The sequence below is a fragment of the Varanus komodoensis genome, unplaced genomic scaffold (genome assembly GCF_004798865.1).
Source record: "Varanus komodoensis strain SLA01 unplaced genomic scaffold, ASM479886v1 scaffold1, whole genome shotgun sequence".
NCBI lineage: Eukaryota > Metazoa > Chordata > Lepidosauria > Squamata > Varanidae > Varanus > Varanus komodoensis.
Genome location: NW_025335268.1, coordinates 79,002,707 through 79,022,768, shown reverse-complemented (window position 1 = coordinate 79,022,768; position 20,062 = coordinate 79,002,707). Strand labels below are relative to the sequence as shown.

General features: G+C 40.9%; 1 protein-coding gene across 3 annotated transcripts in view; it reads right to left on the bottom strand.

Annotated features, from left to right (window-relative positions):
• ARHGAP6 (Rho GTPase activating protein 6) overlaps nt 1-20,062 on the bottom strand; it is a 269,620-nt gene that overhangs the window by 137,857 nt on the left and 111,701 nt on the right. The window contains exon 1 of one of the 3 annotated variants that reach the window (XM_044432235.1): nt 5,677-5,789. The exons of the other annotated variants lie outside the window; for them this stretch is intronic. Coding sequence (XP_044288170.1) covers nt 5,677-5,766 — 90 coding nt within the window. The 5' untranslated portion in view covers nt 5,767-5,789. Of the gene's footprint in view, nt 1-5,676; nt 5,790-20,062 lie in introns of those variants that run through there. 3 annotated transcript variants of the gene reach the window in all.

The window sequence follows — 20,062 nt, the reverse complement described above, 5'->3', positions numbered from 1 at the left end:
TACTGGTAAGCCTGAATTGGTGAGGACTGCATGTTTGCGAGCAACAGAGACAGAAAATGTTTGGAGACATTTTGTAAGAAACCTGAAAAAGAATGAGTATAGTTTTCCACGTGCAGTGAGAAGGGAGGGACATGTGCATATAGATGCATAAGTAAGGTGTACATGTGTGCACGCGCATATATGCGTGTAGGGGGGGAAGAGAGAGCGGGGGGGGACTGCATTGCGCTTCAGAACAAAATAAGGGGGCAAAGGGGGATTAGTTGCTTGGAAGAAGGAGGCAGAGAAGAGTTTACAATACATGAAATAGGATTCTACCAGCACTGAAAACTGTACGTTCAAAGCTGTTGGGGCCTGTACTCCACCTCTGCTTTGTAGGTAGTCATTTGGGCAGGTTACTTGTCATTTATGACTTCGTGGTAAGTTTCTCAAATTTCCAAATGTGTCCAACTGATTGAAAAAGTTTGCTTCACCCTACAGTGCAACTCTAGATTATTAGAGTTCAGTAAAATTGATGGTAAGTGTGGCAGTGAAAAAAATAGCACTTCTAAATAATAAATCAATTCGCTCCCCTCCCCCCACAATCTAATGTGATGGTTCACCATTTTCAGACCTGCAAAATGGTACCCACATCATCATCTACTGCTGTATATGCCCGTTTATCAACCATCTACCTCCCTCATTTCATCATATTTCCACCTCTTCCTATGACTGCATACTTGTATATTTTACTTAGCAGAAATAAACATACCTAAGCAAAATTTTAGGTCTGTCCTGCTGCTAAGCTTTAATGAGCCTTCTGAAAAAGACTAAGGACCACATTATTTGGTGGACCCATGAATGCATTTTCCAAGCATTTAAAAGCAGGCACAGGATTCAAGCAAGATCACTGCAGTGGCGCTAGAAAAGGATATGTGTTTAACACATTTTTTCCACACCACTTTCTTCAGCTGTTATTAGTCCTAAAGCAGAAAATTATACCACCAGGCTAGGATTCCCTGCTTTTAAATGAAGATCAGCAGATCTAAAAGATGAAACACATCATTTGGCTTTTTAATATGAAGATAAAGTATTAGTCTGTCGAACAAAGCGCTATAGGAAAACAAAAACAAAGAAATATACTGTTTATCTTTGTAGGCAAGAAGTATTTACATGGAGTGTATCTTGTAAGGAAAAAAGAAACTCTGTAAATACATTACACTAAATGACGCATATAAAAGTTTTCTATCAAGAAATAGTAAGTCCAACCTTTCAGCAACATACATCCACGCAACAGATAAACATCTAGAGCACTGAATGTATATTTAACACATTTGACCTTGGATAATTGTCAAGATACCAAACAAAATCAATTTAATAAATTAATCTCAGGATATCTGCACAATGCCTTCCCATACTTATCCACAGCTCTGCTACTTACATTTCCTTTGATGTTGGGTGGAAGGAGATAGAGAACTACTTAACTTCTTAGTATTGTGTAATCTGTGTTGCAATAGGTGCCTCAAAATGGCAATTAACATGTATGAAGATAGCATTAAGTACTCCTGTTTTCCAAGAAGTTGGACACTGTGGCACAGTGCCACATCAGAACATAAACTTTTGGTACATTTAGGTAAATTATGTCGAGTTTGCTCACTCAATGCAACTCAACACATTCTTCGCTATGGCAAGACAGCGATCCTAACTGTAATAGTGATGAGTGTAATGAAGTTAACTGCAAGTTGCTCTTAAAGGCATAATTTATGTTGTCGATTGCTTGCATATCCAATTATGAAACTATCATCAGGTATTGTCAACTATTCTTTACTTTTGATTAGCAGTTGAGACAAAGGAAAAACTTAAGATCAAGAAGACGAAAATGGTAATAAACAACCTTTCAAACTTTTGCACATTTCTAAAAACTACTGTAAACCTGCCTATTTGCTGGACTTCAACTCCTTGACATCTTAACTTGAGGTACAACACTTGCTTTTATTGTTTCATGTTTTTTATTGCTTTAACTTTTTGTATACTGCCTTGACAGCTTTTTAAGCAGAAAAGGCAATATAAAAAGTTACCTTCCCCTCCCCCATCATTAATTCATTTCTTCAAAACCATATAAGATTTATAAATATAACATGGCTTTAAAAAAATTGCTAGAGTGAATGTCTCTTTTCATTTTCAATTCTGATCCATGCAGTGTATCTGAAGTAGTCTGAAATGGTTATATGAAATAGTGAATACTTTATAAATAGAAACTATCATTCCAGTGTCTTTATAATCATTACTAGTACATAATAGTGTCATATGTATGGTTTTCACCCACAGTCTAACCATAAATGGAAGCAACATTGTTGAAAATCAAACTGCATTCATTTGAAACTACCTTTTCACTTAAAAGTGTCAAAAACCTAAACAAATATTAGATATTCTTTAGTGATAGAAATGTAGTTTGCACAAACTATAGGAAATATAATAAAAACGTAGGCTGACTGAAAATAAAAATATTTTCCATGAAGGAACTGAGAGAATTCTTTTGTCTGCCATCATCAATCCTGTATTTAGCTTGACACATTCAGTGCTCAACAGTAAAACTTTTAACGCATTAATTATGTGTTGATTCAAGCTCTGCATATTCTCTCTGTGAAAGGAAATCTTTAAAGTAATCCATGCAAAAAGAAAGTGTTCCATCAGAAAATGATACCCATGTGGATTTTGCATGCTGGCACAGATTCCTTATGTCCAGTCTTCTAATGCAATTTTACGAAGGAAGAAAACTCATGTCAAAATGTGCCTACATGTGACATCTCTCCTCCAAATAGAAGTCAAATTAACTAAGCATCCACCTATCAAGCTTAAATACCAGTAATGATTAAACAATGCAGGACTGATTATATTCACTTTTTTCTTTAAATGACATTTTGCATAATTATACCAACAGGGATAGTGTATGCCTTGCATGTTTTTAAATTGCTTTAATATGTACATATAGCTACAGGGAACAAACTACACACAGATAAGGCAGTTGACTTTTTTAAAAAAAAAACCTCAGTTACAAATACTGGGTTAGCTAGCAGAAAGGAAATGGTTTCTCAACTGCCCAACTTCCCAAGACATAAATACAATGCTATCTTATCACATAAAAAGCTTAAGAAATTGAAGGAGCTCCTAAATGACAATACTATCAAGCACCAGTGATTCATCTTTCAATTCAGCAACAAAAAAGAACAAAGCCTCAATGCAAATCTGATTCAAGTATCTTCATTTTCCTTTAAAAAAAAATATAGTAGCAACAATTTAGCTTCAGTAAACGGGAGCCAGTTAGAAATTATGGCTGCTCTGCTACATCTGTAACAATGAAAACTTCAAGTTTTAGATGTCTAGCATGCTTCTTATACAACTCCAATATTCCATTGATCAGATGGACCACTGTTCGTAATGTTAGGTTCTTTTAAATGCATGTAATATTGTGTGCTATTATAAATACTTTCAATATGCCTATAATGTTCTGCCATTTATTTTATGAAACAGACCACTATACTAGTTTTTGAAAAGATAACGTCAAAGAAAAAAAATCTAATTTTTCCAATAAGTCTATGTTCAGAAGGGTTTTGCCCTGGGCCTATTTATTCACAATACAGTTCACCAGATCATATGGGCTTTCATTTGAAAGCCCTACAGAGCAAAGCCGTAAGTATTATTTCCTTGCACTTTAATTATTATCAGAACAGCAGGCATAAGATTTATTCAGGCTACACAGAACACCTAGCTGGTGCAGACAACAAACGTTAAGCCTTGAGATGTAGCAGCATCACTTGCACTTAAACATCCCAGGCCAATTACTTGAGCTGTACACATTCAAACCTAAAAACCTGAATTACTGAGTGTTATTCCAGAGATGAGCAACTCGTAGCCCTCAAGATGCTTTTGCCTACAACTCTCATGAATGGCTTTACTGGCTTGGACTAATAGGAACTGCAGATCCACACATTCTCCACTCATGCACTGACTCTAATTGGGTTTATCCCTGTCCATTAGTAAAATAATAATAGAAAGTCTAAGATTAAATAAAGTTCTGTTTGTACTCTATCTTCCACAGAGAATGGGAAAGGGAGAGGCAAAAGAATGGGCAGAGTCCTCTCTCTATCTGGGCAATGCGGAACAGATGAATCCTCATTAAACCCCACCCAGAAAGAGAAGAGTGAGAGGCAGCAATGGATGCTCCTCAGCAGCTTCTGCTTCCTCCTCTGGTTCACATGCTTTCTTTCTCTGGGGAGCCTAGAGAATACTCTGCACAAGCAGTCTTTTTCTGTGCACTTGTTCTAGCCAACATCACAGACCCACAAGTGGTGACAAACAGTGGCCTGCTTTCGTGAGCACACAAGCAGCAGAGACAGGTTTCATTGGCCCTTGGAGACACAGTGGGATCACTGTCACTGGAGAGAACCCAGTGGGACTGTCACCCAGAACACCCCTCCACTGATCCCTCCCACCCAAAGGGACCCAGAACTGTTGCTGCACCTTAGAAGCAGCTAGTCAGGGCTGGAGTGCCCTGGAGTGCACACAAAAGCTAACCAATTTGCCAGTACTAGAGAGAGCGACAAGCCACTGCACCATTCCTATCACTACAGAACAGACTATTCCAGAGCAAAAAGACCCTTAATGTTAACATCACCTGAACCATTTGGTCAATGACCACATTTCTGCACAATCTAGATTAGGACTATTTGCAGAGGTGTACAAAATAAATCTCTGCTAATGAGACACCAACCAAAACCTTTCACCAAAAGCCTCAGCCATCCATACTGGGCAAATAAACCAGCCAGATCCATATAAGATAGACTTGTGAAATTGACTCTCAAAAGACATGCACAGGGAAGGGAGGGGAAAAGAAAAGCAACAATATAAACCAAAAACCTGGCACAGTTTGAAAAACAAAGCTGCCTTACAGGTGGGAGCTACTTGGCTTTTCCCCTTCTGCGTGTCCCAAAGACTTTCCCATCCCCAGAGCCGAGATCCTGCAGGTTTTCAGAATGAAAGGCCATTCTTTCCTTCAATCCACCTAGAGCTGGGCTTGGATTCAACAGGGCCAGGCGCTGATCGCCATTTGGCCCTACAGGCATGGCCCGGCCCACCTCACCGAGTGGCAGACCAGTTCCTTGCAAGAGAAAAAGGACCGAATAGCCATGCAATAGACATGACAAGCACACAGATGTGCTGGCGGCTGTGAAGGGCACGCTGCCTGAAGCCCGGCGTCCAGCCCAGGCAGCCTGCAGGTGGACGCACGCAAGCGCGGGGGGGCGGAAGAAGTCCCAGCGGGCGCGACGGCCAGAAGGGATGCCGCAGAAAAGCAGCGAGCTAGGAAACGCGCTCGTGGGACGGTGAGCGATGACCCTGGCCCAAATTCAGCGCCGCATTTCTCTCCAGTCCCCGTCCCTTCCCAATTCTACTACAGCCGGAGCAACGCAGAATGGACGCAGGCAGCTTTGCCGGGGGGAGAAGAGAAGCGAGTTCCTCCTCATCCCTCTGCTTGCACACTCTCCCCTCTACACCCCCTCCACCCCCTCCCTTGCCAGAACCAGCCCCTTGCACAGCCGCCCGCCGGAGCAGCGATGCAGCCAGCCATCCCCAGTCCAGCCCAGCCTGCACTCCGCTGGCGCCCCTTGCCGCCCGACCCTTCCGGAAAGAGGATGCGCTCACCGCGTAGTAGAGCGAGGGCTTGGCATTCAGCGGGACCTGGTCGCCCAGTGCTGGGGGGCAGCCCCCCAGGTCGCCCCGGCGCTGCAGCATGGTCGGCGGCGGGGCCTCTCGCTCCCACTCCGTCCCGGAGGCAGCAGCGGAAAGCTGCCCCTTCGCCCCTGCCTGCAGCAGCGCCCGGGGCGGCGGCATCCGCAGCAGCAGCCGCCGCCGCCTCAGAAACTACTTTCCTTGCAGCTTCGGTGCCACTGAAGCCGGGCTGAGGAGCGAAGCGGAGGCGCTGCTGCCCGGAGCAGCCCGAGGGCGGGGCGACCGCGCAGCCCGGCCTCTCCGCGCCGAGTTGCTCTCACTCGGGTTGGGTGGAGGCGGCTTGCTCTTCCCTCTCTGTAGCAGCAGCAGCTGGAAGGGAGCGCCTCGGCCGCTGCCTGCGTGCCCGGAGGAGCCCGTCGCTGCCCGGAAGGCTCAGCAGCTCTGCGCCGCGAGGAGAGGGGCGAGAGCGCGCATGGGCCGCCCCTGGCACAGCAGTCCCTGCCCGCGGGCGGCCCCGGGCCCCTCTGCGTAGGGGAAGCAAACGACGCGCATCGCGCTCACGAGGCTGCGAAAGGGTGCGCGGCGCGGCTGGGGTGGAGGAAGGCGGCGCGGTCCTCTCGCCACGTTTGCTTTCCGCGATTCGACTTTTACAGGCAGCAGGAGGAAGCCTTCTGCCTCTGCGAGAGAGCCGGGGTTGCAGCGGAGGGAGCTCCCCGCGAGAGCGGAGCTGCGACGGACAGGGCGGGATGCTTTGACTGTCCACGTTCAGGGAGATGCAGTTGGGTCATTCCAGATCCTGGACTCCGTGTCAGTAAGCCATGGATGGCGTTGCCTCCGTCGATAAGGCGCGTTGCTTCACTCCAAAACGTGCCAGCGCAGCAGCGTGGGTTTAAGGCATTGCAGGGCTCACACGCCCCCACCTTGAACTCTCGAGATGTTCCTTTACCTCGAAACATAAGCCACGCCAAGCCTGTCAGACTTGCTGTGCAGGCCCCAGACAGTACCCCAAGGTCCTACCCAAATGGCATGGCTGTCCACTCCTGGCCTTTCAGAAGGCACAGGAGAAGTGCCACCAAAACATTTGTCGAACATCTCAGCTGTATACAAAGTGGTCCATAAGGAAATGGCTGAAGTACTGAATATCATTCCATGTATAACCTGAAGAAGCTGGAGTCCACACAAATCAAAGCTCTCTGAATAACCTCTGGGTGCTTCTTTTCTTTCTCCTGTCTCCTTGTCCAATAATGTAGGTCTTCTTATCACTAGCAGGCTGGACTGATGACATGTCTGAAATCACCAGAAGAAGCTGGCCAGCCAAATAGCACAAAGATCATCCACAGAAAGTGTGGCTGTTGACATGTGGCTGCCATTTTGAATACATTAGCCACACCTGTGTGTGTGTGTGTGGCTGTGCAACATGGTGCCTGTAGCTTGTTTCATCTTTGCAAAAATCCTGGTATGCAGGTTTGGATAAGGCATGGCTTGCACAGTCAAGATGGGCTGAGCAACAAGCCACAGTGGCAAACCCAGTTACTGTCTCCAGGAAGTCCATAAGCAGATAGGAGGAGAACAGCCTGCCTTAACAACTTAATCACCATCCCAAGCACTCAGTACCCAGAAGCTTCTTGTGCTGAACAGGAAAGTTTAATTTAGATAGAATTCCCTTTAATTGAAAGCTCTACAGATACCCTGGACTTGTGAGGACTTTTTTCTTTTAAGGCCAATGGGAATGCTTCCATAGGAACAGTATTGTAAAACTATTAGAAGCTCAATGGTGATAAAGTAAATAGAAAGGTAAGTTGTTTTGGAAAAGACCAAGAGCTGGTCGCTATGAGCAGGGCTGGGTGGGAAACAACTCATGTCATCTAGATCAGCAGTTCCCAAACTCTGTTCCACAGAACCCTCAGGTTCCGCAAAAGCATCATAGCACTCGGACAATGGGAGCAGATGAAAGAAGGAAGAACGTTGTGGGTTCACAATGCTTAGTCAAAAATCAGGGATAGGGTTAGGGTTCTGCAGAAAAAAAAATCTTCAGAAAGTTCCATGACCAAAAACGTTTGGGAACTGCTGATCTAGATACAAGATTATTTATATAAAGCTAGGATGAATGCAACCATATTAGGTTGTTGTCATATTGCCAAGGGTCTTGTGTCTGTATCTTATTTTTCTCCATCTTAACCAATGCTTTATGAGAAATGCATGTCTACAGCAGTTGTACCCGCACTACAACCTCGTTTAACAATCATACTATCTTCCCATATCTTTTTAGAACCTGGATGCAAGATAGCAATTTGTGATAAGAGTTCCCGTAACAAAACTATAATGCCCAGGATTTTTTGCCAGGCCACCAGAACCGTTAATAACACGGACACTAAGTTCCTGAAAATGACAACTGTTATGCTTTGTACTACTATCAATAACTGTATGCAAAAATGGGTTACTGTTTACTAATCACATTTTTCAGTAGACAGGTACATTAGAAACAATTTCTAACCTAGGAGGAACTGACACTGATATTTTGTTCATTTGTTTGGTAGCAGGGGAATAACTTGGTCAAGTCCTTAGACATGTTGGGCTATATTTAATATTCTTTGATACCTGATTTTTTTTTACCAGTATGTAGATTTTCATGATCTATGCCAACTCATTTGTTTTGATTTGTGTTTGGAGGTCTCCAATATAACACCTTTTCCTCGTCTTTCCTAAGGTAAGGTTTTTTCCAACTTTTATTGGAAAACAATGCTGTCATCCAGAACATTTTCCTCCCTACTTTATTTTCATTTATATATTTCACAAAACCGATTTCCTGCTTCTGAATTACTCTTATTCAATGAAAACAGTTGATTATTCTTAATCAACTAAAACAGTTTTCCATTATAACTATGTATGCACATAAGATCAAATTAGTAACTTTTACCTTTTCCACTTACTATTTTTCAATGAGTAAAAATAACAGGGTTTGTTACATTGTATTCTATGTCATTCCAAAATACTAGCGTCATATTGGACAACTCAAATGTCTGGCAGAATCCTATGCACATTTTGACAGAAAAAAGTCTTAGAACTCTCAACATTCCCAGCTTGCTTATATGCTTGTATCTTAATAGCATTTTAAAGGAAATGGGTTAAATTTTGTAACTATGACAGTAATAAGCCAGAGTTTTCTTTTCAAAGAGAAATGTGGGGAAACTTGCAGTAACTATCTGCATACAAGCTAATTATTACCCTAAATCAAGCATTTCATAGACCATAAGCTCTCCTTGTTCAGTTTTGTTCATCTGGACTAAAGTCAGTAAGTCTGGCAGGAAAAGACTGTCACACCCACCTACTGGTATCTATTGCAAAAGGTAATATGGTTTAAGCATGAAAGCAGCTATGTGTTTCCAAGCCTACAGTATGCTGTAAAATGTTTTAAGGAAATCATTCATACCTTTTCATCAGTAAAGAAGAAAACTGCACATTTAGGGTTCTCTGAGGGTTTTTCCCAATGCAACACTGCATGTCATGGATTATACCGGTTAATACTGTTTCATTATAAAATGAAGCACTTACAGTATAAACTAATGAAAAGAAGATGAAGAGCATCACTGACCAACAAGACATAAGCAACATAATCTCACAATCTATTTTACATGGTATTGATAAGCATATGGTGTGCACAGATACTTTCAACATCTGTTAATTGCTGCTCTTGTTTACACAGAACTAAATCTTAGTATTTGGATAACTTATTTGTAGATAAGTGTGCATAAAACTGCAGCCTGTGTTGGTGCATATGTTTGTGTGGAGGTTTAATCAGAAAAGCAGGAGGAGGATTTTTTTAAAGGCATCAATGAAACAAATACAACCAGCGGTGTTAAAATGGGCTGAAATAAAATTATCACCTACCACCAATATGCCATAGAAGGCATGAGTTAAGATGAACCAGGAAAGTTAAACAGTATCTCCATGAAGACTGGCATGCTAAATAAAGAATGGATGTCAACATTCAAACAGTTTATTTTTAATTATTTGCAACACTGATTTATAAACATGCACCTACAGTTTCACCCCACTTTCCATGACCTAGCATTGTTCATGCCTTACATTTGACAATTACCTTCTGATAGCTGTCAGATTGGCTAAAGGGAAAAATAAAAATAAGCTAATTACTTGTAACCTATTTTGGGAAATGCTGCGTGACTTTGCCAGCAGCCTCCTGCCTTCATTCACCCTACCTGAGGGTCTCCGTTGCTGCATCTGCAAATATATTTCTTAAAAAGCCATATTTATTTGTGAAAATCAAGGGCCAGAATTTTTTTAAAAGCCCAGCAAAAAGCCCGGCAGCACCTTGGGCAGCCCCGCCAAGGTGCTGCCGGGGCACTCTGAAGGGACTGTTTACACCTGCTAAGATCCGGCACTCATAATGTGCAAATGCACCCAGTGACTTCACTGAGGGAAACATATTTATCATCCCTAGGTTAACAATGTCTATCACCATTCGTTGTTTTAACATTTTTCATTGCTGTAACAGATACATAAGTTGGGAATGAAAGAGACAGTTGTTCTTGGTGTGCATTTCAGGGCCAGGGTGACACGGACTCTTTAGATGCAGTGGATATGAGATCTTTCATATTAATGACATTAATTTTATATTACATTAATACCCTGCCTGTCTTTCCCTTGCAATAAAACAAAGTTGTCTAACAAAGTTATCTCCTCCATTTTGTCCTCACAAAACAACATAGTAAAGGTTAAGTTGCAAGTGCCAGCCAGTGAGCTTTATGGCTCAGTGGCATTCAGAGAAGAAAACCAGAAACAAATTATACCTAAAGTCCACTTTTGAAATTCAGCTGGATGGAGAATTTTTATTATTAAAATATATGTTCTTCCTGAGATCTTTGATTTCAATTTTATTATTGATTTCAACTTAATATATGCATTTATATTCCACCTATTCCCAGTACTGGGACTCAAGGCAGCTTACAACAAAAGATAAAAATATACCCAAATAAGTAGAATATTAAAATTCTCAAAAATGCAAAAACTAAAAGCATTAAAATTTATAAAATAGAATTAGTGCAATGCAGTCTCACAGTTGCACACTATTCCCAAAAGGGCTGCTGGAACAGAAAAGTTTTTGCCTGTCTCCAAAAACACAACAGGGAGTGCGTGTCAGAAGCTTGGGCAGCCACTGAGAAGGCCCTCTCATGCATTCCAACCAAGTGTGACTGTGAAGGTGGCCGGGCTAAGAAAAGGGCCTCCCAAGATCTCAGGGTACAGGCAAGTTCATAAGGGAGAATACAGTCTTTCAGATAGGCTGGACACAAGTCATGTAGGGCTTTCTAGATCATAGCCAGCACTATGGAACAGACAAGTAGCCGACCCTTTCAGCAATGGCATACTGGTAGCCAGCCCCAGTCAACAGTCTAGAAGCAGCTCTCTGAACCAGCTGGAGTTTCTGAACACTCTTCAGCATGTTGCAGTGTTCCAAATGGGATGCGACAAAGACACATGTCACTATGGCCAAATCAGACCTCTCTAGGAATGGGCTCAGCTGACACACTAGTTTGGACTGTGCAAATGCACTCCTGGCTACTACCAAAACCTGGGCATCCAATTGAGTCCCAAAGTACACCCAAGCAGTGCATCTTTGTCTTTAAGGGGAGTGGAACTTCCCAGGACAGTTTAACCCAATCCAGCATAGGCCAAATCCTTATCCCTTGATCCACCTTCTGACAGACCAGAAGCACTTCTATCTTTTCTATATGTTTGCCTTCATTTCAGTGCTGAGAGACACTGGTTTAGCACTGAAACTTTCCTTGACTTGAGATGGAAAGGAGAAATAGAGTTGCGTATCATTAGTGACACTGAGCACCCAAATTCCAGAGAGCATCTTCCAACAGTTTTGTGTTTATATTCAATAACACAGAGAACAAAACAGAACCCTGGATAACAGCATAGGTTGATGTCCAGGAAATCAAGAGTCCCCCAGCACCACCTGGGTCAGCCTTACTAGGAAAGAATGGAGCCACTGTGAGGCAGTGCCTCCTCCAATTCACAGCCAAGTGAGGCAGCCGAGTATGATACCATGGTCAATGGCAGTGAAAGCTGCTGAGGGGTTCAGCAGAACCAACAGAGGCAACAGAGACTTTCCCTGTCTAGTACTTTGGTTATCTATTAAAGCTGTTTCTATCCATGGGTCTGAAGTCACATTGAACTTGATCTAAATATTCCATATCATCCAAGAACTTCTGAAGTTGGGAGGCTACCCATATCATAATACTTGGCCCAAAAATGGAATGCTGTTATACTGCACTATAATTATCTTACATACTGGGATTCACCATGGCCTCCTTCAGGCAGGCTGGAACTCTTCTTTGACTAAAGAAGCCAATAGCCACACTGCCTGCTCCCTTGGCCTGTTCCTCTCTGGATGCTTTGATGAACCAAGAAGGGCCAAAGATCTAAAACGCACACTGTGGGTCTCAACTCTCCAGCAATCCTGTTCACATTCTCAGGCTATACAAACTGAAAAATATGCAATAACACTGGACAAGCAGGACCCAACGTACCATCCTGGGACTGTATCAACAACAGTATGCAAGTCAGGGAAGATTTGAGCAACTTTGTTTTCAACGAGCTGAGAAAACTGTTCACAGAGGGCTGTCAAGGGGACTGAGTCCTCCTCTTGAAGGTCGATGTATAAAACCACCTGAAACAGCTCTGCAGAACAGCTCTTTGCAGACTCGATAGGGGCAGAGAAGAATCTGTTTTTGCTTCTCATACTGATACTGAGTAGGCATTTAAATAGGCTCCAGCCTGTGTTTGATCAGATTAATTTGGAATTTTCTACCAACATTGTTCTATCATTTCACCCATTTGATTACTACCAGCTCCCTAGAAAACCCAGAGGCTGGGATGGTTCCACCTCAAAAGAAAGGGCACTCAGGAACAATTGTATCCATCATCCTGGAACTCTAATCTTTACTATGGCTATCCAGACAGTGAGCCTTGAATTGTGCCCAATGACTTTCAAAATATGAACAATTATTCTTATGCTAATTTCCATGGTTGCTAGGCAGATATGGCAGAAATATAAAATCAGGTATGTGCAGGATTTTTGATACCAGAAACTGTTGTTGAAAAATGTCATGTGACATTTCTGCAATATTAAATAATGACTGTGACTGTGATTTCTGTGGGTAGCTGTAAATAAAGGTACATTATGATACATTTCTAGAAATTTACATAAGGAGGAATGTATTAGATTGCCAGGAAACCAGGAACTGATTTGGGACAACTTCCATATAAACAGTTGTTTAGAAAACACAGTAAACTTGAAAACCTAAGTTTACAAAAAAATTACATAATCTTAAAAACTGTTCACAAACTCCTCACAATGAAATACACTTTCTTCCATATGATAATGAGGTGTCTGCTTTTTAAAATATTTTTTCATACTATTTTAAAACTGCACAGATAGTCCTCACATCTTGAACAAGGAGGGAGTTCAAATGAAAGAGAAGAGAGATCAACATCAAAAGCAGATGGCAAACCAATAACAAATGACAAAGAAAAGTCAGCGGTGCTCCACTCCTATGTTGCCTCCGCCTTCTCCCACAAGGAGACCTACAACCTACCTACTGAAGAGAAAGTACAAGCTGCAAACACAGGATGGCAGTCCAAGATTGACAGGCAAATGGTTAAGGAACATCTAGATGTGCTAAGCATGTTCAGATCTCAAGGGCCCAACAAGTTTCCTTCCAGAGTCATAAAAGAGTAAGCAGAAGAACTCTCAGAATCACTGTCTATTAGCTTCAAGAAATCATGGAAAACAGGAGACGTGCCAGATGACTGGAGAAGGGTTGATATTGTCCTCATATTCAAGAAAGGGTAAATAGATGAACCTGGAAAATATGGACCAGTGAGTCAGACATCAATCCCTGGAAAAATTCCGAAGCAAATTTTTAAAAATATCAGTCACCTTGAGGAAAACATGGTGATTAATAGAAGCCAACACAGATTTTGCAAGGATAAATCTTGCCAGATTAATCTAATCTTATTTTTAACTGGGTAATCTCCCAAATGAACAACAGAAATACTGTGGGCATAATCTATCTTGACTTTAGCAAAGCTTTTGACATAGTACCCAATGACATCCTGATAAACTAACAGAAAGTAGAGTTGATAGAATAGCATTAGATCCACAACTAGCTACAAATTCAGACTCAAAGAGTACTTATCAATGGCACCTTCTCAAACTACAGATAGGTAACAAGTGAGGTGCCACAGCATTCAGTCCTGGACTCAGTGCTCTTCAACATCTTTATGAATGCTGAAAAGGAATTACAGGGAACAATAAACAAATTTTCAGACAATACAAAACTGGGTGGAATAGCCAACATCCTGAAAGCAACAAAAGGAGATTCAACAGGGAAAATGCCAAGTCCTCCACCTAGAAAAAAGAAACCAAATGCATTGATACGAGATGGGGAATACTTGGCTCAGCAGGACTGCAAATGAGAAAGTCCTTGGAGTGCTTGTGGAAAACAAGTTAAATAAGAGCCAACAATGTGGTGTAACCACTAAAAGGGCGAATGCTATTTTGGGATGCATTAATAGAACTATCACCTCCAAATCATGAGAATTACTAGTTCCTCTTTACTCAGCACTAGCCAGACCTCATCTAGAATACTGTGTCCAGTTCTGGACACCAAAGTTTAAGAAAGATGCAGAAAAAATGGAAAAGGTTCAAAGGAGGACAACAACCAAGATGATTCAAGGTCTGTAAACAAAGCCCTATGAGGAGAGGCTGAGAGAAATGGGCTAGGATAACACTCTACAAGTACCCGAAAGGCTGTCACGAAGAGGATGGACAAGATCTATTCTCACACATCCCAGAGTGTAGGACATGGAACAACATACTTAAACTGCAGCATGCCAGATTCAGGCTAAATAACAGGAAAAGTTTCCTAACTGTTAGAGCAGTATCACAGTGGAATCAGTTCCCTAGAGAGGTTGTAAGTTTTCCCACACTAGAGGCATTCAAGATTGAACTGGACAATCATATGAGTGGGATGGTATAATTTGGTGTCCTGCACTAGGAGGGGGTTCTACCCAATTGAGTACATGGTGCCTTCTATGAGTCTATGCAGGTATAGTATCAGAGTTGAGTCTAACTTCACCCAGGGGTTCACTGTGCTTCCCAAGCACCCTATCATCACCTCAGCTCTTCATCTGTGAAATGGGAATATTGGTGAGGTGCCTCATATAATTAATTTAAGAACAAGACACCAAACTTTTGAGTGTGCTATGTAAGTAACAGACAGTAACATGTATGAAATATTAATATTAATAAATAAAATATTAGCTATGCTATTTTACCATTCACCCATGAAGCATCTCTAAAATAACAAAAGCTGGCTTCCCACTTGAGGAATGCATAAACTTATCCCCAATAAGAAAGTACTATATAAATATAGTCTTCTGTAACAAAGATATACAATCCAAAGTCAAGTTTACTTTGGACAAACACAGCAAGAACTACAGTAACAACACAACCACTATCTTAGATTTTCCAAATATTCTGCTCCCTGTCATTCTTCCATACGTGACAGTAATTCAGTAATGACTGAGGAAAGTCAGTTCTATTCTCATCTCTTAAATATGATTTAAGTGTTTAATGAACAATAGATTTCTGCACTCTGTCAAGTGGCCTTCATATTATCTTATTTAAGATCTCTGCACATGTTAAATATATGAGTTCACCAGAACAGCTTCTGTACAAGCTAAATTTAGAATCATTGAATGAGTTGATTAAACTGATGAATGGCATCAAATGGCACATTCCTTCAAAGAATGACTTTTTTATAATTAATGTTGAAAGACATTATTATAGAATACAATGGAAAATTATGCTTTAGAGGAATCATCATTGGCAAAGGGGTTCAAGGAACTAAATATAAACTCCAAGACTCAGAAAAGTTTTGACATGTTGGCCACACATGAACAAATGAAGAATGTAGCGCCTTCCCCTTTTTCTGAATAATAAGCCCAAGGGAAAGTTTTGGGAATAATCTGAGAGCGAAAGCAAAGCCAAAATGCAGACAGATGGCCAAACTAAGCAATGAAAGCTGTGGGTCTTGTTTTCATTTTTTTAAATAAATGAAGTTTACATTCACTCACTGAAGCTTTATAAGACTGGTGCTTTGCACAACAGCTGTAAGATATTTGGGAAGGGGAAGACAGTTCTCTTTTTAATGTATTGTTCTAATGCAGCAAAATTATTAATGTAGCGAATTAAACATTAAAAACTTCTTTGTGAGGAAAAAGAAACAGTGGTAGTATTTTCAGGCTCCTTTTTCAAGCATTTTACTTATAATTACTTTGAAAACTAAGCGTTGCATGGGCATCATGCAGTGACAGAGTTAAACTAAAACCCAAGCAGCATTCCAAGGATAGCAATGCAGAATGAGAGTAACCTCAGTATTGTTTTCCTAAGATCTCAAGTTGCCAACAAGGCAAAATGAAGTAATGCACTCTGTCAACATATAGCATGCTCCACAAGCAGGGTCACTTACCCGTGCAATTAGCAAAGCATCTAAAGAGAAACTACTTGACCAACCATAAAAGAAAGTGCAGGACAGACACATAATCATGTAAGAAGTTTTTAAGTTTTTTAAAACAATTTTTAAAATCTCAGATGCTTTCAGGCTCTACACATTTCATATCCACTGCATAGCCTGAAGTGCCTGATCCTGACTTATCTAGGAAGCTAAGAAGCGTCAGGCCTGGTTAGAATCTGAATGACTTGAGTGTATAATTCTATGATTATTATTATTAACTGGCCAGAGAGTTTCAACCACAGGCAGTATAGAAATTGTGGTGGGGGGATAGTTTCTTCTTTATGTAAGTCATTTTGAAGTAGGGTGGATTCAAGGCTAATGAATTTTAAAATGAATGAGCAGCACTAAATACTAAGAAAAGAAATAACTTTTGATACCACTTCTTTCCATCCTGAAAAAAATGCTTATCTTTTTTACAGACCAGGATGGCAAGATACGCTAGCACAGGACACATTGAGCAGGTTGTCACACATTCACAAACCTCTTCATATTTGATGTTTGCTGATCCAGACATCTTGCAGATTATGGAGCCAGACCAGTCATGCAAGTTATTTCCACAAGCCTCAGGTAAACACATAAGCATTTATTCCATTCAAGCGAGTGCTTTCCCTTAAATTCACTCTTAAACCAAAATCTAAACTGCATTCAGTGCACTTATGTTTGTTTTTCCTTCACACGGGGGAAAATGGTTTCATTCTACTCAGCAGCACTCTCTTGTAAAGATCCAAGGATAGAGAAGTTTTGCCACAGTTAAAGATTAACTAACCAGCAATGTGAAATACATGCTTTGCCTGGAGGATGGCTTAGAATACTTAGGAGGGAGCAGAATGTAATGTTAGATCTTCCTGCATCATTCTCATTACTTCTGGCAATGGCTTCATCTGCTAAGGCTGATTCACTCATCCCCTGTGATACTGTCTGACACCTGATGACTCTATCACCTCAGATTCAGTGTGAGAAGCTGTTTGTGTTAAATGACTCCTGCACAGAAACTGAAATGGTTCCCAAATATAAAAGAGATGTGTTAAAGAAATCACTTAATACAAACTTTATCTCTCAAGGGAAAAAAATGAACTACTGTACAGGAGGAAGGTACAGGGCTTTGTTAAACCGCTCCCTGCAATTGTGTAGGGCTACAGCAATCTGCATAAATTGCAAAAGAAAAATTGATGTGTTTCAAACATATGACTGGAAGAGAGCTTTGTGGATAGTCTGGACTGACAGAAAGAAAGGTTCTAATTTAAATCTAGCCAAAACTGAGGGACAAAAGGCAATAGGGACAAAACTGAGGCTGACCTACTTTGGGAACATCATGAGCAGGCTAGGGATGCTGGAGCAGACAATAATGCAGGGTAAAGTCAAAGGCAGAAGAAGAGAAAAACCAAATATTAGAGGAATTGATTCCATAAAGCCTCAAGTTTGTAAGAGCTGCAGGGCTGTCAAGGAGAGGACATTCTAGATGCCACTCATTTATAGGGTGACCATAATTCAGAGATGACGATGGTACACTGCAAACTGCAACATAGCATTACTCTTCAGACAGGCTGTGAGACAGATGTATAGTCTTTGACAAACAACTTCATGGAATAGAGCGAGGAGAGAAACAAATGTCAGAAGACAGATCTCCACCAGTATGACAATGAACTAGTTCCATGCTCGCAACTTAACCTACAGACAGATGAGGTTGCTTAATAAATTGAGCTTAATAAATTGATACCACTTTCCTTTGCAAGCTTCCAGTACAAGGTCAGTTGTGTACATTAATGCAACAGCACAAAAATGAACCTTGATGTAATGATGCACAGAATCATATCAAAGTAACTTTCCCCTCTTCTTCTACAAATGCCCTTCATGCATAAAATCATGTGGAAGGAATACCACATGTTCACGGAAAGCAAGCCATGCAGGACATGCTGTGGGCCACATCTGCTCTTGGCTCTGTGTTGGGGTGGAAAAACTGCATTGCCGATGCATCAAAGAAGCCGGTACTCAGGAAAGTTCTAAAGACCTTCCCATTTGAACTAGTTTCTGCCTTAAGTTCTTGGGCTGTCGATTCTTGGTAAGTTCTGTTTTTATTTATCTTTTATCAGTAGTCTTTGTTTTTATTGACATTTTAACAAATATGTAGTTACTAGATTTTATTGTATCTGTTTTGCATTTTTTTTAAAAATCTTGTAGGTCATCTTGAGGTTTTACTCTTATAGTAATCTACAAATAATTTTAAATGAACTAAATAAGCACATAGGCCCTCTCTCGTTTTCTATATGAATCAGAGGCAGTGTAGAATGAAGGCAAGGAGACCAAGGAATTATAGTGAAAATGAAAAAGGAAAATCCATTCTCTCCTGCACTATGACATGGTGTAATGATGGATAGTGTATTCAAATAATTTTCTTATCAAACACAATAATTTGTGACACAGTTGTTTGGCATTAGAAAATAAGTTAGTAGACATTTTAGGTATAATATCAGAAGCAGAATTTTCATAAGCTAACCTAATCACTGATTTTTTAAAATTCAGAGTTAATCAACAATTCATACAGTTTGTCTTATGGCTGGAGAGAAAACCCATTGTTGATTTATTAGAACCAGGTGGTATGTTAGGGTTGAAGCTGGTTGCCAGAAAGGCAAGCCAGTTCAAGATCTGAGCACAAGGAATTAATAGCAGAATTTAACATTGCAGCATAAAAAACAGGAAGGAGATCTATGAAAAGCCAGATTATTAAAATACCAAATGATAACAGAGTGCTTACTAAATTGAGATTTCTGTAGGAGTTTAACACAAATGAAAGAATAATATTTAAAATGTATGTGTAATTGCTCTTAATTCTACTGTGGTTTGTGTCAAGTTTTCAAGTCTAGCTTGCTGCAGTTCAAACACACCAAAATATGAAGGGTGTCTTTGATGGGCAGGCTTATGGGTTTCATTACAGAACTAAACATCCATGAAACAGTTTTTTTGTTTTCCCTTTAGAAAAGTCCTTGGTTATAAAAATGTCCTGCCCTTGAGTGTGAATTCCCAGATAAGGTATGAAACTTCATAGGTAATTTAAGTTGCCTTCATTTATGTAAACACCTATATAAACAAGCCCTGCCATCTATGGAGATATAAAGTGTGCTGTCTTATATAGAAGCAGGCTGTATGGCCTTATAAAGTTGTCAGAGGCATTTCTCACTCTGCTGCTCATGATACTTGGCAGTGGAGAAGACTAGTATAACCTGTGCTCTGTAGCCTGCAGGATAGCTGGGGCTCAGTCTTTTATGACCCAAGGAGTTCCTACAGGAGATAAAAGGGTATTCTCTGGAAACATTGTGAAAGGAGAAGTAGTAGAGGAGAGGAGGAGAAATAGTAAAGGAATTCAGATATGAAGATGTGAACAAGAGACTGAGGAGACAATCAAAGAAACTGATCCTGATAAGACAAGGGAGGAAAAAACCTTCTGACCTAACGTATGTGGCCAAACAGTGGCAGAAACTGGAGTCATACTCCATAGCCAGGACTCTGTAGCCAGAGACAGCTGCAAGAGACTAATTGCTCACCTGTGGATAACTCATTTATTGGATAGCATCCCATCTCATTTGAGGGCTTTGTGTTGTTCAATGTATACTCTCTTCTTCACTCTCTTTCCCCCTCCTTGTTAAATGCACCCCAGTTCTTTTCCCATTCAGTTAAATGTTCCCTGGTTTTTCCACATCCTTTCAAGAAAAAAAAATAGGGGTACCACTGCACAATATTTTGGATATTTTGTATTC